The sequence below is a fragment of the Petaurus breviceps genome, unplaced genomic scaffold (genome assembly GCF_028583685.1).
Source record: "Petaurus breviceps papuanus isolate PSGF00001 unplaced genomic scaffold, PetGlider_PUasm1.0 227, whole genome shotgun sequence".
Lineage (NCBI taxonomy): Eukaryota > Metazoa > Chordata > Mammalia > Diprotodontia > Petauridae > Petaurus > Petaurus breviceps.
This window is the reverse complement of record NW_027185896.1, coordinates 9571095-9588535: the sequence shown is the minus strand read 5'-3', so window position 1 is coordinate 9588535 and position 17441 is coordinate 9571095. Positions and strand designations below refer to the sequence as shown.

Genomic DNA, 17441 nt, shown 5'->3' with positions numbered 1-17441 from the left:
GTCAGCGTTTAGTGTTTGGCAGCTCTCTCAACACGCCCTGACTCCGTTTACCTTTACTCCGAATCCCATTCTCTTACTGCCTATGTCCGCCTCTCTGAAGGATTGGATGGGCAGAGTATAGGTGGCGGTTGGTCCTCCCCGTATGTTGTCCATTTAATTCCAGAGCACTGATTCTTCCGAAGTGTGCTCTGCCCTGGGAAAATGGACACACATGCCTCAGAATGGGAATAACTAATTGCTTTTTTTTTTGCAGAAAAAGTTGGTGATTCAAGGAAAGCACATTGCAATGCATTATAGCAATCCCAGGCCTAAATTTGAGGATTGGCTTTGTAACAAGGTAAAGTGGTTACATTTTGAAAAATAAACTAAAAACTTATTTAACTCTTTTGGGTCAGAAGCTAATAATATACAACAATCTAGAAATTAGACCTAACAGGAAAGCTACTGGTGATCCCTATTATTACTTTGACTTATATTACCTTCTTCAGGGGGACAAAAGGAAAGCCTAGGGAGTCTTGCCCTGTTCCTTAATTCTTGGCTATTAAGCATTTGGCTACAGAAAAATTTTCATTGCCCTCAGAACCATTTAAATATAAAGAATTCCTAATTCTTAATTAGATATGAACATTACTTTTGACAGGCGTACCAGCCAACTATCCTAGTCATATTTTTTTTTCTAGTTAGATTTTCTTTCCTGGAATATATAATGTCTAAGTGCTTTTAGGATTTTGCTTGACCTCAAAGCTAGGATATTTGAAGTTTTGGTGTTCATACAGCCAACTTGGTGCTGAAATAGTATCAAGATTCAATATCTAGTGTTTGATACTTAAGTTATTTTTGGGCAAGGATGATGAACCATTGGTTCAGCCGTTACTATTGAGTATTTTATTGATGATATAGTACAATTGAGCAAAAACACCTTGGAAGGATGGCACCCAGAGATAATAATTGCTGGTGTTAAGAAGCCTTTCTTAACTAAATCATTCACAGCAGTTGTATTTTGGGATCATTACAGTTAGAATTGGGAATGCTATTTATTTGATTTTAGAGTATTTCATATGAAACCTGAAAGACAAATACTCATTTAAGGAGAGCGTATATTGCTGGCAGTTGGTGATTGCTGAGGCAGTGATAATTTGCCATGGTAGATTATAATTCAGGGAACGTCCTCAGGATTCATTTGCAGGGTGTTGGTAGCTTTGTCTGCAGGTTCTAATGGGATTTTAATTTTGTCTTAATTTATATCAAGCAGTGTCATTTGGTACATCATTTGGACACAGATTTGTACGAAGTTGAGGCATGTATTTCTTTGAAGGGTATTCAACCTGGAATATAAAGAATTTAGTTACTAAGCTTTCGTTTTATGCAGTAATTGTCATTTATTCCCTTTACAAGTGGTTTTCAATTTGTGTGGTATTTATTTGTTTTTAAACAATATACTGGTCGTGCCATCTTTGAGCTTAGGTAATTGATATTTGGTTGAGGTAATTTCTGGATGATCTCACATGGGTCCTCTAAATGGTGAGCCTAGAAACTCTAGAACCACTTTTAGAGGATTGGCTATGTGATTGTTAAATTTTGAGTCAGAAAGACTAGGTTTGGATCCTCCTTTGAACATCTACTTCTTATGTGACCCTGGTTAAGTCACTTAGCCTCTCCCTCAACTTAATTTTCCTCACATATTAAATGAGATGTGATCATAGTACCTACTTCACAGTGTTGTTGTAAGGAGCAAATGAGGTGAAGATACAAATATGTACACATATATTGCTTTCAAACTTTAAAGTGCTGTGTATTAGCTATTGATATATAAACCCTTTTTTTTTTCAGTTGCTTTTAGTTTTATGTTAAAACTTTTGTGGATTTCTAGGTTCTTTGGCTTTATAGTATCTGTTTCCATATTCTCTTATTAGGGAAAAACCCTATGTTTAACTTGTTGGTATAAATAAAAACTAAAATTCAAGGTTAACGTGACTGCGTTTTATATAGGACTTTAATTGATTTTGTTTACTTTTTCATTTGTGCTCACAGTGATCCTGTGAAAAAGCATGAGTGTTAATACCCATTTTACAGGTGAAGGAACTGAGCTGTTAAAATGGCAGAGCTTGTTACATTAAGTCAGGCAAGGCCCTTCTGATGCATGAAGTCCCGAAATGTCTTTACACTATAGTTATTAGCTGTCTCATGATGGTACTGACTTGCATCCATATTAATCTGTATTTTATTTATTTTCAGATATATCACACTTGCCTCCTTACCTTTTGATAACTGATCTTCACAATGCTCCTGTTTAATGAAATAGGAGACTGGAGGTTCAGATCACATATCTAATAAGTAGGAAAACCATAATTCAAACCCAAGCAATCTTGTGCTTTCTACTTCAAACAATTTTATCTGTACCAAACTTTGTTCAGGCAGTACATGAGTTTGTTTATCAAGTTGTTTGTGTTCAGATATTTTACAGTGTATGCCTGTATGTCTGTCCTATTTCCCCTAATGCTGTGTAGACCATAATGAGATAGCTGACATAATTACTACGTAATTCTAGAATGCACAGAAACTTACTCCATTCAGACTTAATGAAAAATAGATCCTACATGATCCTCCTTTGATAGTTTTCTTAGACAGATTAGGGGATGATTTTCACATTTTCTGAACTTATGATTATGTGTCCTCTTTGAAACTTCCGCTAAAGTCAGTTCGTAGTACTTTGAACTATCTTTTTTAGTATCTACTATAACTTATCTAAGAAATAGACAGTGATCCCTTCATCCTTATTTAGTATTTCAGTGGTTAATGGGGGTTATGGGTTGATATGAAAAATAACTGAAGTCAACCTTAAATTTTTTTTTCAGTGCTGCCTTAATAACTTCAGGAAAAGACTCAAATGCTTCCGATGTGGAGCTGACAAATTTGGTAGGTTTGGTTGAGCATTCCAGTGCCGTGTCCTGTATTTAAACTCAGACACTTCCCCTTCCCCTTGCTCTCAAGCCTGATCATAATGTTCCTTTTATTACCAGATAGTAGCCTCATTTACTCTCCTGATTTACTATTTGCATTTTAGTGGTAAGCAATAAACTTTTCATGAATTCCAAATTAGTGTGTTCTGGAAAGCAGTCTGGAAGAAATTAGATTTAGGCCACTATCTTACACCAATATCACACAATAAATTCAATATGGATATGTGGCCTGAATATTAAAAATGTTCATAGCATTTTTAAAATTAGAAGAAAGCCTCTTTCATATTTGATGGTAAGTGGTGAATTCTTCATCAAACAACAACTATTGGCAGTTATCAAAGGTAAAATGTCATTTTGATTACATAAAATTTAAAAACCTTTGCAGAAAAATCCAACTGTGATTAGGGTCTTATAGCTGAATATGTATGTGTATAAATATGTGTAAAAACACATGTCTCTATACACACACACAAAACTATAAAACCAAAAGCTAGTCCTTAATATGTAATAGGTTGATGGATAGGAAAGAATGCTCTGAATCACTAATGGGTGTAAATCAAAACAATCCTGAGTTTTCCCCTTATTCTCTTATTGGTAAAGATGGCAAAAGATGGGACTAGAGTGTTGGAGGGATTGTAGGAAGACTGACATATTGGTACATTGTTGATGGGGCTGTGAATTGGTACATGCATCTTTCTCATTTTTCCCCTCTTCTGTTTCTTTTTAAGACTCAGAACAGGAAGTACCATCTGGAACTACAGAGTCTGTCCAGTCTGTGGATTACTACTGTGATAGTAAGTGAAAGTGCTCCTTATTAGAACTGGACCTCTGGTTGAGGCTTTTTTTTTTTTTATCTCTTTACATTTCTGCAATGCAAAATAACCTGAATTAAGGGTTTATTATAGTTAAGTAAATTTATCCTACAATTTACAGGAACTGTAGCAGGAATATATGTGATACCTTCTCTTTTTTTTTTTTTTTTTTTTAGTTCTTCCTCAGTGACTTTCAGATAAAAGGTCCAATTTTGAAGCTGTAGTTTTTACCTGTACTTAGACCTGCATTTAATAGTAATTAAAAATTGAAACATGCGTAACATTTGTCTTATTTATCTCTTCAGCTATTATTCTTCGAAATATTGCTCCTCATACTGTAGTAGATTCCATAATGACAGCATTGTCTCCATATGCATCATTAGCTGTCAATAACATTCGTCTTATAAAAGATAAACAGACACAGCAGAACAGGGGATTTGCATTTGTGCAGCTGTCTTCAGCAATGGTGAGAGTAATTTTTTAATTTCAAATACAACTAAATTTTAAATGTGATTAATAATTGATTTGCAGTTTGATGATCAGTGCTTTTCTTTTTTGGAGATCACAGTTTAATAACTGACAGTAATTTTGTGGCAATTCATATAGTCCTAAATTAATGAACATTTAGTTCTGGCAACTTAAGCAGTCAAAATTTTGTTTCTTAATTCTTTGATTCAGATTGACTTAACCCTTTAGTAATAGCATATTTCTTGTTTTACGGGGAAAAGTGTTGAATCTAATGCTTTCAAATATGCATTACAATGAGTTACTTTCCTCCTTTTTTATAGAGCCAGATTTCTTAGATCTTGAGGGCAATTAACAACTATATTGTTTCATTATTTATATTCCATTTTAGGATGCTTCTCAGCTACTACAGGTACTACAAAGTCTACATCCTCCACTGAAAATTGATGGCAAAACAATTGGAGTTGATTTTGCCAAAAGTGCCAGAAAGTGAGTGGTTTCATTGTCCTTATTTAAAACAATCCTATTCTAAATGGATCCTGAAGTTTTTTTTCTCAGTGATTCCTTATCAGTTATACCACAGAGCGTTTAATTTTTGAATTAGTGTTTGATGTTCTTTATTACTAATCCAATGTGAATGAATGATTTTTTTGCTCATGGAGCTTACTCCTTCAGCTGTTCTTGTAACTGTAACCTTATAGGGTGGTTAATAGAGAACTCTTTGCTTCAGCTGAGGGTAAAAGCAGGTAGGAAGAATGAAGAAACAATGGCTCATAGAACCATAGGTTTAGAGCTGGAAGGGACCTTAAGGAGGTTATTGGATCTACCTCCTTGTTTTACAAATTAGGAAACTTAGACCAAGAGTATGACTTCCTCAAGGTCACATAGTAAAAGGGGTCTGAGATGCTGGATTTGGACATAGGTCTTCTTGACTCTAGGACCAATTTTCTATTATACTGTGGCACTGTGCACAAAGGATTTTATTTGCTAATCACTAGATTTTCAGATGTGGACAAGAATTATAATTACCACAAATTTACCTGGTCTGTTGGCATATATTTTATCCATAGGTGTTTGGTTGTTTTTCAAATTGTGGGGGGGGGGTGTATGTGTGTGTGTGTGTCTGTACAAATATACATACACACACATAAATAGGTAGGCAATATCGTATTGAAACAAGTATATAAAGTTCCAACAGACACTTTGATGATCTTTTGGCACTAATAGCAGTTAAAAACTAGTACCTTTACAGTTTACTAATTTTTAGGCTAGAAATCAGCATGTGGGGACCATCTCTAATTGCCTTGTTTGACCAAGTTAGGAGAGAACAAATCTGAGGTAGATGTGAGGGGAAAGTACAATTTTGTTCATGAGATTTGGTCTTCATGGTTTCAGAGATTTGGTTCTCCCAGATGGTAACCGGGTCAGCGCCTTTTCTGTGGCTAGCACAGCCATTGCTGCAGCTCAGTGGTCATCCACACAGGTATGAAGGTGGGGAGGGTCCTTTGCTCAAGATAGTGTTATGGTATTGCCAAGATTTACAGGTAGTGAATTTCCTGTTTTCTCTATACCTACCTGCATTGGTTGTTATTGGCTTGCTCTCAAAGAAATTATTAGGGAATATTTTCTAATTACATTTATCTGAAACTTACTAATTTTATGTGCATTTCCCTCCCTGCTGGAATTTTTCAGTCTCAAAGTGGAGAAGGTGGCAATATAGACTACAATTACCTTCAGCCAGGCCAAGATGGCTATACGCAGTATGCCCAGGTGAGTAAAATCTTAAGTTATTTAGATTCTTCTGGTCTCCAAAGATCTCACAGGAGTTTGCCAACTTTGCCATTTGCATTTTCTTCAGTATTCACAAGATTATCAGCAGTTTTACCAGCAACAAGCAGGGGGAGTGGAGAATGATACATCTACTGTACCAGGTATTATACTTCATTGAATCTTATGCTTAAGCTTTCAATTGAGGCAATCTTACTAGATTCCTCAAGTGTTCAAAGATAATCAGGAATCCTCTCTGCCATCCTATGGGTTCTCATAAAAACCCCCATGGTTTATGCAATTTAGAGAAAGGTCCAAATTGCACTTGGATTTGCCAAGTTCCAATCCGACACACAGTGAGTGGCATTGTTTAGTTTTGAGTGACCAAGTCTATTTTTACTTATCTCTTTAGAGATGATACTAAATTTTTTTTTTTACAAGATCCAGGAAGAGTATGACTAGTGCTGTGGACAAAATATAAACTTAAAGACTTTATTATTTTAATTAAGATTATAAATAAAAATGAAGACAATTAAATCTTTCCTTAACCAAAAGTATGCAAATAATCTCTCCTTTTTTTTTTCATCTTTTTTGATATTCCCTTAGTCCCCTCCCCCAAAAAACTCAACTATTTTCTGTTCATAAGAAAATTTAGATGTCAAAGGTAAAGGTTATCTTTGCATAGTGCATATCCAGTTGGCTGTTAGTGATAATTAGATAATAGCACTTGACATACACTACAGTACAATGCTGGAAGGCAATCTGAGACATCAAAGAGGAATATTATTGAGTGTTTAGCTTATAATTTTGTCCTGAGGTTTCCAGGTAACGTAAGTACATTGGCTCTCTAACCAACTGTTTTTATTATCAGGGGCAGCAGTCACCACTACTTCAGCAGCTGTAGTATCCCAAAGTCCCCAACTGTATAATCAAACCACCAATCCACCTGGCTCTCCGGTAATCTGTAGTTTTAAATATAGAACTGTTTACTGTTATGGAAACTTTTGTTTTGCTGGGCAAATCTTAACCTTTTATGCTCTGAATCAGAGCTAGATAGAATCTCTGTGTTTTGATAGCAAATTTTAAAATGTAATTATTTGAAGTACTAAAGATTCTCAAGCTAGTTCATTTATACTTATATATGCCTTGATTTAACCTTTAGGGAAAAAGTAACTGCTGGTAGTACATTATGTTGAAAATTGCTATAGTTTGTCATAGGAGTACTTTCTGTGAGAAGGTACGTTGATTGCTTTCTTTTAAGAGACATGCACAATGAGAATTCCTGAACCTGCTTTCCTTTTCCAGACTGAAGAAGCACAGCCAAGTACTAGCACTAGCACTAGCACACAAGCACAAACAACTTCTCCGACTGGTGTAGTTCCTGGTACCAAATATGGTAAGCTTAAAATCACAGTCACTGCTCATCATTAAAAGGCCTTTTAATTATACATAGATGCTATTTAGATTTAGTGTTACATTAGCTCTATCGGCACTGAAGCTACTGTGAAGGGAAAGTGTGAGCCCTGTAGTTGAGCTAGAGAATGTACCTAACATCTCAGTCACGCACAAAATCACTTTCTTAGCTTGAATTTGTAGCCTGTTTGTTAGTGGAAACAAAAATCGTTCTAAATTTTTATCTTTACAGCTGTCCCTGACACATCTACCTACCATTATGATGAATCCTCAGGATATTATTATGATCCAGTTACAGGACTTTATTATGATTCTAACTCTCAGGTAAATGCAATATCTTTCTAATGTATTTTCATTTTAAATCCATTATCTTCACTTAGGTCAATTTATGAGGCATGAAATTAAATATTCTCTGTAGGGGTAAAATCTCAAACATGGTAAGTGGTATTTAGTACTTTGCCATTTAAATTTGCTTTTTTCTATAAACCCAGATTAGTTTATTCCCTTTGAAACCATTTTAAACCTTTTGAAAGATGGTTTAGTAGTTAGTTCAGTCTTAGATCCTGAAGGGTATGATCTAGCTATTACTATCCTTGTGGAAAGACCAATTTACCAGCTTGTTTTATTTCCTCCTGGTAATTCCTGAGGGAGATTTGTTTTTGAATTTTTAAGTACCAGAAAATCTGAAGAGTCAGTAGACAAAACAGCCTGTCATTCACACAAGTTCTGCCTGTAGTAAATGGTAATAGAGTATAAATATATATATATATTATAAATGTAATAATAATAATATTGAAATTTGCACCTGATTTGCTTTTCTAATTGGTGACAAAGAGCAATGGTTAGAAGAGCCTCCACACAGCTCTTTCTCATAAAGTCCCTCCAGTTTTTTCTTTGTGGCCCCCCAAAAAAAACCAACCAAACAAACAGAAACGTGTAACACATAATGAGATAGAAATCACAGTGTGTTCATCTTCTCTTATGAGGAGCAAGCAAGGTGTTTAGCAAGATTCATGGACTGTTATACAAGGTCATGGAGTGTATTCTGTCTAGTGACTTGTTACTCCTGACTTTTAGTTAAATCTGTTGAAGGATTTAACTATGTTTAAAAGCAAATTTTTGCATGAATGAGATATTAGGTATAATCTCTAGCTTCACTACATGGCTCAGACATTCTATTCAGTGCCAGGTACTATACCAGTCAGGGGAAGCTATTTGTGCTTGTGAGCTAGTGTAGTACTTGACTATATGTCTTTAGTCTGGAAAAGGAGCTCTGGTTTGGTCTGTGGGACTCTGCTATTTACGTACAGTAATTAACTTAGGACAGAAGGAACTAAAGGCTTGGTTACTGATTTACATACCTATATTTGCCTCTTTCATTAAATTTGTTTTAAAAAAAACCAACCATAAGATTGCGCATCTCATTTCTGAGCTTATCCTTAATTCTTCCTTGTGTTATCTAGTACTCTCCAAATAGCCAAGGTGGGAGGCATCTCTAGCCCAGCCTTTTGCCCATATTCAGCTAGATGAGAATCCTGCCTTAAAAATAGTCACTTAAGCAAGCTATTTGTTTTTCATGCAGTCTGACAGCTCTGCATGTGAAAACTACTGTAGATTTTTGCCAGGTTTTTTATGAATACCTTCCACAAAGTCACTTGTATTGCTAATTTGAATAATTATTTGGTTTGGCTGAAGTTGTCACTATTGAACAATTGGTGTTTTTGCTTTTTAGTACTATTATAATTCCTTGACACAGCAATATCTTTACTGGGATGGAGAGAAGGAGACCTATGTTCCTGCAGCAGAGTGTGTAGCCCAACAACAAACTGGTCTGCCTTCCACTAAAGAAGGGAAGGAAAAGAAAGAGAAGCCAAAGAGCAAAACGGCACAGCAGGCAAGGCTTGAACTGTAATAATTAGGAGCTGGTAGAGTATATTGTACATTGTCTCATTTAATCCTCAACAGCCTGGGAGGTGATAAGCACTGCAGCAGTTATCCCATCTTACAGATGAGGAAGCTGGGCCTAAGAATGGTAGGGGTAAGGTGACTTGCCTGAGGTCCGACAGCTAGTTAGTGTCACCTTCAAGATTTTAGACCCAAATTTGAAATTATATCTTCTTGATATCTACCATATCAGGATTCTTGACTTGATGTTGAATGGTAGCATTTGGTCCGGTTTTGCTCTCATTCTTTAAAACTAGCAGTGCAGAAAGTATCTGTTTTATTGATAACAGGTTCTTATATTTCTTTGGATTGATAATTGTGACCATTTAAAAAAATAGCACATGTAACATCAAATAGTTTTACTACTGTGGTTTGCTTTAAAACAATTGAAATTACTAATAGTATATCCCTGTTTATTTTGGAAGTTGTGACGTCTCAGCAATTTAGTAGTATTTATCTTAAAGCTCTAATTGTAGATTGATAATAAAAACAATTGGGAATTTTGCTAAAGAGTTTTTGTGAAGAATGATCTTTGATGACTAATGTGATGCAGAGAACTTAGTCCTTGTTGTCCAGTCTCGTTTATCATTTTGACTTCAAATGGTGGGGTTTTTTTTCCACTTTAGATTGCCAAAGACATGGAACGCTGGGCTAAGAGCTTAAATAAACAAAAAGAAAACTTTAAGAATAGCTTCCAGCCTGTCAATTCCTTGAGGGAAGAAGAGAGGAGAGAGTCAGCAGCAGCAGATGCCGGCTTTGCTCTCTTTGAGAAGAAGGTAAAGGGGGCATTAGCTAGCAACAGTGCTTTAAGTAGAATTAGTCACGCAAAAACTGTGGGCTCAAGGATTTTCATCTGTCTTTTAAGGGAGCTTTGGCTGAAAGACAGCAGCTTATCCCAGAGCTGATGAAAAATGGAGAAGAGGAAAATCAACTCAAAGTAAGAAACAACTTGGCTACATTCTGTGCTTCCTGTCTCAATCTTAAGGAAGTTTCTTTTATGTGTTTATAGTGATTTATCTGCTAATTACAGGGTTATATTTATTTTGTATTGGTGAGTTTTGAAATTTGCATGTTGGTTAATATATTTGTTTCACCTTTGATGGTATCACAGTCATTATAGAACTAGTGTGTTTTACATTACAGATTAAGTAGCTCCTTACATTGAGGACATTTGGCTTACACCGAAGAATAGACAATTTTTTTTGTCAGGATAATCATTTGATAAAATTTGCATTTTCAGCTGTAAATTATCTTAGGAGTTTATATATCTTCATAAAGAGATTATTGAGAGAACAGTTGTGCTGATGCTTTGCCACTCATGGTGAGAAAATGTAAAATCCTTGCCCTCAGAGGCCTAAAGTTGAATGAAGTTGTATGACTGTACAAAGAGCTAAGTAACAGTTAAATAATAATATACAGAAAATGTAAATAAGTACATAATTAATTGTTAGTTGTCATATTAATGTCCGTGAGTTGAGAGCTTACTGTGGGGCTACATTGGTCAGGTAAAGCTTTATTGAGAAGACTGTAAAATAGCTCAGCCTTAAAGGAAACAGCAGAACACCTTAATTTATAATTGGATGGGACCTTGGAAATAATCTAGTCCAAGCCTTGGTTTGTTGATGAGCTGGGAAGTGACTTGACTTACTCAGTGTTGACCTTAAGGATTATATAAAAAGCTTCTTCCTCAAGAAAAGTGAGTTTTAGAGAAGGGTGAATTTTGAACTGTTAGGAGATTTCTCTGACCCTCAAATTTGGAAAAAGTACACTTATAATAATGTAGTCACTCTTTTTGCCCTTTTCTAGCGTGGACTAGTTGCTGCGTATAGTGGTGATAGCGATAATGAGGAAGAATTGATGGAAAGAATTGAAAGTGAAGAAGAAAAATTGACTGATTGGAAGAAAATGGCTTGTCTACTCTGTAGAAGGCAATTTCCCAACAAAGATGCTTTAGTTAGACATCAACAACTCTCTGATTTACATAAGGTTTGAGTTTGCTATTTTTTTTAACGTATGCTTTTTAGGTGCCTAATTTTCCTAGTTTGAGAGTGGCAGCATTGTACTGTTACTTAGGTTATCTAGAGAATCTGAAAATGACATTCTTTAAAAAGTCATTAATGTGATAATTTCAAAAATCATGTCTGAGTTTCTCCTTTGAATACTTTACACAGCAAAACATGGATATCTATAGACGATCTAGACTGTCTGAGCAAGAACTAGAGGCTTTGGAACTGAGAGAGAGAGAGGTGAGTGAAACAAGTTACCTTTTCATTACAGGTGTTCATATTAACTTAACCTTTACTATTGTAATGCTTTATGACTTGCAAAGGACTTGATATATTATTTCATTTGATCCTCACAACAACCCTCTTAAGTGGAAGCTGAGACCTTTTGTTGGGCATATTATAGAGAAGTATTCTTGTTCAGGTGCAGATTAGTCTTCTGAAATTTCCTGAGATTCTGATTTTGAAGTATTTTAGTACTTTGCCATATTGTAAGACATTTTTCAAAAACTAAAAAAAAAACCCCACAAGATTGTTCACCTCAGAGAGTTAATATGTTATTTTGGGGGATACAAAAGACCTGTGTGAAAAGTTTACCAATAACCATATAAGGGTACTATGTGATTGCCAAATGCTATTATGAATTTAAGTGAGGGTTTGGTCTTTTTGTACTGGAAAATTTTTGTGGGAGGACGTGGCCCTAGAGGAAGGACATCCGCAAATTCCTTTGCTTACCTCTATTCTTTACTTTCTGTGAAAAGCTAGCATATAGGCAGATGAGTCACCTGGTCAGGTTCTACAAAAATACTACTCATGATGTGATTTTTCATCAAAGGCTTTTTATTTATTATTTTGAAATTTGCTCTTAGAAAATCGCTTAAATCTTACTCTCATGCAGAAAAGCATTTAAAAAACCAAACCAGGAATAACTTATAGTTAAAGTATGGCATTAGTAATGTGACATGAGAGAAGCCACATTTAATATTTTTCAATGGTGAAGAAATATTAGTAGGTTTAAATGAATTTAGTACAGTTTAAATGTCTGCTTGAGAAATCTAAAGGTAGGCTTAGCTGTTTGAAGAATGAATTTAGTATAGATTTCCAACTGTTTTTCTTTTCCCATATATAGATGAAGTACCGAGATCGAGCCGCAGAGAGACGGGAGAAATATGGAATTCCAGAACCTCCAGAACCCAAAAGAAAGAAGCAGTTTGATGCTGGCACTGTGTATGTATCTTGATAATTTCACCACATGTGAAATGAATATCTTTTTCAGTCTTTATAACTTTTTTTTCCTTTCCCCATTTTTAGTAATTATGAACAGCCAACTAAGGATGGCATCGACCATAGTAATATTGGCAATAAAATGCTACAGGCCATGGGCTGGCGGGAAGGCTCAGGTTTGGGAAGGAAGTGTCAAGGCATCACAGCCCCCATTGAGGTAAGCAGTGGTTTGGTGTTTGGGTTGTGATGACAGGTTTGTTCTAAAGGAATCTTATCAGCCTACTTGTCCTTTTCTCTTCTCTAAATATGTCATTGAGGTGACTTATTTTCTAATCTAGTCAGACATCATGGTCTTAACTAAGTAGTTTTTAGGCATTACATGAAAAGTCACTGTAGCCTCCTGTGACTTTCTTCCATTTCTTAAGACTAACCTTTCATTTAAAACTTCTACTTCAGCATTAAATCATATTCAGGTATATCTTAGGTGAGTATATTTAGAAGTGTTATGTTAGTCTTGCCTATTTGGTTTTATTTATACATACAGTTCATTTAAGATTTAGTTATGTAAGTAATGTATTGTTTGATAAACCCCCAGACCCTGGTTTTTGGGATAAGAACTCACTATTTGACAAAAACTGCTGGGAAAACTGGAATATAGTATGGCAGAAACTGGGCATAGACCATTATCTAACACCATATACCAAAATCAAGTCTAAATGGGTTCATGATCTAGGTATAAAGGTTGATACTGTAAGCAGTCTGCTAAAACAAGGAATAGTTTACCTATCAGACTTGTGGAGAGGGAATGACTTTATGACGAAACAGGAATTAGAGAACATTATAAAATGTGAAATGGATAATTTTGACTACATGAAATTGAAAAGTTTCTGTACAAATAAAGCCAATGTAACCAAGATTAAGAGGGAGGTGGGAAATTGGGAAAGAATCTTTACAACCTATGTCTCTGACAAAGGACTCATCTCTAAAATATACAGAGAACTGAGTCAAATTTATAAGAATACAAGTCATTCCCCAATTGATAAATGGTCAAAGGATATGAACAGGCAGTTTTCAGAGAAAGAAATTAAAGCTATCTATAAGCACATGAAGAAATGCTCTAAATCACTATTGATTAGAGAAATGCAAATCAAAACAACTCTGAGGTACCACATCTCACCAGTCAGATTGGCTAAGATGACAAAACAGGAAAATGACAAATGCTGGAAAGGATGTGGGCAAACTGGAACACTAATGCATTGTTGGTGGAGCTGTGAACTGATCCAGCCCTTCTGGAGAGCAATCTGGAATTATGCCCAAAGGGCTATAAATACTTTCATACCCTTTGATCCAGCAATACCACTCCTAGGGTTATATCCCAAAGAGATCATACAAATGGGAGAAAGACCCATATGTACAAAAATGTTTATAGCAGCTCTTTTTGTTGTGGCAAAGAATTGGAAATTAAGGGGGTGTCCATCAATCGGGGAATGGCTGAACAAGTTGTGGTATATGCATGTTATGGAATATTATTGCGCTATAAGAAACGGGGAGCAGGCGGTCTTCATATTTACCTGGAGAGGCTTAAAAGAACTGATGCTGAGTGAGAAGAGTAGAACCACGAGGAATTTGTACACAATTACAGACACAACGTATGTGTGATGACCAACTTTGATAGACTGGACTCTTCTCAACAATGCAGGGATATAAGTCAATCCCAAAAGACGCATTGATGGAGAGAAAAACGTGCATCCAGAGAAAGAACTAGAAAGAACTAAATTTATATCCAGGTGGAAGCAAAATACCTGATCTTTTTCGTTCTCTTATTTGATTTTATGTCCTCTATACCATTTTTCATCCCAGATGGTACAATCCATCCTTATAACCTGACCGTTGTATAATGTGAAAGTATCTACAGATCCTATACTTGATTATAAGACGCCATGGGGGGGAGGGGAGGGAGGGGGGCAAAATGTGAAATTCAAGGAATTGTGGAATTAAATCCTGTAAACTAAAAGGAAACAAACAAATTAATAAATTAAAGAATTAAAAATTTAAAAAAAAAGATTTAGTTATGTAGCTTTGTTCACTGAATTACTATTAATTGGCTTAGGGTGTAGATTTTAAATGGCCATCTCAATAATAAAAGATTCCTGTGGGTTGCCAGAAGTAGAAAAGCAGTAGGAATTTTCATAGTCAACCTGCTAAAGCAAGTGCTGCTGGCATCAGATTTTTCAAGATAAGTGTTACAAACCTTGCATTGGGAGTGCAGTTGGTTTGAATGTGTGTTCTTAGACCCTTCCCAGCATCAGACGTTTACTGAACAGTTACTATATATGAGGTTTGGTCTATTTGTTTTTGCTGTGTTGTTTTTTCTTTTTAGTCTTCAAACCTGCCCTTGATATCCACTGAGGAAGTTGTTAATTGTCTAATACATCTGTCTTATAAATTTTCATTTTGAGTGGTCATACCAAGAGAGTGAGCTTGGAAAGAGAATCAGCCTGTGCCTTGGGAATGCTTTGCACTCTTGGTTTATGTCAAGTGCCAGACATCCTTTTTTGTTTTTCCCCAGGCTCAAGTACGAATGAAAGGAGCTGGCTTGGGAGCAAAAGGCAGCTCCTATGGTGTGTCAACTGCAGATTCTTACAAGGATGCGGTCCGGAAAGCCATGTTTGCTCGGTTCACTGAGATGGAATGAGAAGCATCGCCTTGTTCAGCACCTTTTGTGTACTGATAACTGGCCAAGAACTCCATTTCCTTGTGCTAAGCTGACTGTTACAACCTGTATCCTTAGGAGCACTGCTAGTGCTGGCAGTGGTTTAGGGTAAACCATTCTGTTCCCTTGGGGATTTTTCTTCCTCCTCAAAGGTTTTCCCATATGTGGGGTTGTATGGGGAATAGCCTTCTTTTGTGTTGAAGGGATCATGGGCAGACTTGTGGGGACTCCCTGTCTTTTATACCTTACTGTATATTACTGTAATTTGCTCTTTTATGTGTGCAGACTGTGTTGTAGTATACTATGCTTCCTCTGGTTCACTGTAGATGTTGAGAGGTGTTGGGTGTTGACACTGACATCTCATTTATGTTTTGTTGTTGTGCTCTCTCATTTTGGCATAAGCCTTGTGTATATTTTGTATAATATACCTTTGTACATACTTTTTGAAGATTTTCAGTATAGTTGCCAATTCTGGCTCCTTTACAAAAGAAGCATCTGGAAAAATAAGCGGTGTGTCTTTATTCTCACATGGGCGGGTAGAGCGTGTCTGAACAGGCAGGATGATGAACAGTAGGGTTTTTCTTTTTACGTGCTTGACTGATGGTGGCTTTCAGGTTTTAGGGGTTTTCTTTTTACCATAGAAGGGTAGGGGTTTGGGTTTTTGTGTTTTCTCTTTTCCCACAATTTCTGTTTAGTTGTTTTAAATTCAAAGTTTCCATGAAGTATAGTGGAGAGAGCACTGACCAACTTCTAAGTCTGGGTACCAAGTTTTGGTGCAGTCTTGTCATCAATTTACCCTGTGATGTTGGACATCAGGGTCCCCTGACCCCTCCTTCCCTCTCCTACATTTGTTCTCTCATTTATTCTCCCTCAAAGAAGTGTTCATTTTAGGAACACAGCCCCACAGAGAGTCCGGATTGTTGGGGGTTTGTGGTCATTCTAAAGCAAGTGGTCCCTACTTTCAGACCCTAATGCCTTTGCTAAGGTGTGATAATAGCATTAACTTCCACATTCCCAGCAGACCCAAGCTACCTGCCTTCCCTCTTAACCCACTGTCTGCTTTCTCTGCAGAAGAAGTTAATGGGTGAGTTCCATTGTTATTTTCCAGACCTGACAGTTAATATCTCTCATCAGCTGCTTCTCAGCCATCTTGGGAACTGAATATAGGCCATGATTACCTTGCGGGCACAGCTCTAGAAGGCAGGCAGGCTGGCTCCCTGGGGCTATGTCAGGGTGAAGCTGCGGGAGCAGGGAAACGGTCCTGATCAAGTGAGACTCGGGGAGAAAACTGCAATACTTGGGGGGGGGGAATAGAACATCGCAGAGGCTGAAGGAATTTGGTTTTAACTTTTGGAATTGCATTCATAGGGCTCAGAGGAATACCATTTTGACTAGCTGTATGAAATAATTCACATAATTCCCCAGCCCTTGAACTTGTGGGATTTTGATGCAGTGGGGGGTGTAACCAATCAAGAAGCATTTTATTAAACACCTAACGTACTACATAATTGGGGTACAAAGATGACAAAATAGTCCCTGAAGGGTTGTGTGGTTTTTCAGAGGAGACATACATAAATAAAAAACATACAAGATAAATTGGTGGGGAGTAGGGTCAGGAAAAGCTTCCAAGTAGAATTTGGGAGCAGAGTTTTGAAGGAAATGGATTTTAGGAGGTAAAGGTCAGGTGTGAAGGACAGCAAGGTTTGAACCATAGTAGAGAAGTAATGCCTAAAGTTGAAAGCCTGTTAAAAGGAATTCTGGGGGATGTGATCAAGGTGGGGCTCTTGGACCCTCTCAGATTGTTGGTAGAATTGAACCTCGAGGGGATTTTGAATGGGACTAACATTTTTCAATAAAGGCTGGGGCCAAAAGTCTGAGCTGAAATAATAGAATTATCACCATAGGAGATGGCTAAACAAACCAGGGGAGTGCCAGCAACTGCTGTGGCTTCTCTGTCCATATCCTGCCGCTGCAGCCGTGTAGATGTTACTCCTGACACTGGTCTGGAATTTGGGGGGCTGCTCTGGGCCTTACACCTGCTGTTACTAGACTGCAGGAGCGCTAGGAGAGGGCGGGTGCCAGGGACACACGGGGGAGAGAAAGTGCTCCAGGCTTGGAGATTGGAACCAAATGTTCCTGC

General features: G+C 36.8%; 1 protein-coding gene across 2 annotated transcripts in view; it reads left to right on the top strand.

Annotated features, from left to right (window-relative positions):
- Window positions 1-15808, top strand: part of RBM5 (RNA binding motif protein 5) — a 27731-nt gene extending 11923 nt beyond the window's left edge. For both annotated transcript variants that reach the window (XM_069095679.1, XM_069095680.1), the window contains exons 7-25: window positions 254-337; window positions 2856-2916; window positions 3689-3754; window positions 4078-4238; window positions 4629-4726; window positions 5633-5720; window positions 5930-6007; window positions 6096-6168; window positions 6876-6961; window positions 7310-7400; window positions 7650-7741; window positions 9150-9311; window positions 9988-10137; window positions 10227-10298; window positions 11168-11347; window positions 11533-11607; window positions 12494-12591; window positions 12676-12805; window positions 15158-15808. In XM_069095679.1, the coding sequence (XP_068951780.1) occupies window positions 254-337; window positions 2856-2916; window positions 3689-3754; window positions 4078-4238; window positions 4629-4726; window positions 5633-5720; window positions 5930-6007; window positions 6096-6168; window positions 6876-6961; window positions 7310-7400; window positions 7650-7741; window positions 9150-9311; window positions 9988-10137; window positions 10227-10298; window positions 11168-11347; window positions 11533-11607; window positions 12494-12591; window positions 12676-12805; window positions 15158-15283 (1971 nt within the window). In that variant the 3' untranslated portion in view covers window positions 15284-15808. The remainder of the gene's footprint in view (window positions 1-253; window positions 338-2855; window positions 2917-3688; window positions 3755-4077; window positions 4239-4628; window positions 4727-5632; window positions 5721-5929; window positions 6008-6095; window positions 6169-6875; window positions 6962-7309; window positions 7401-7649; window positions 7742-9149; window positions 9312-9987; window positions 10138-10226; window positions 10299-11167; window positions 11348-11532; window positions 11608-12493; window positions 12592-12675; window positions 12806-15157) is intronic.
- The last annotated feature ends 1633 nt before the right edge of the window (window positions 15809-17441 follow it).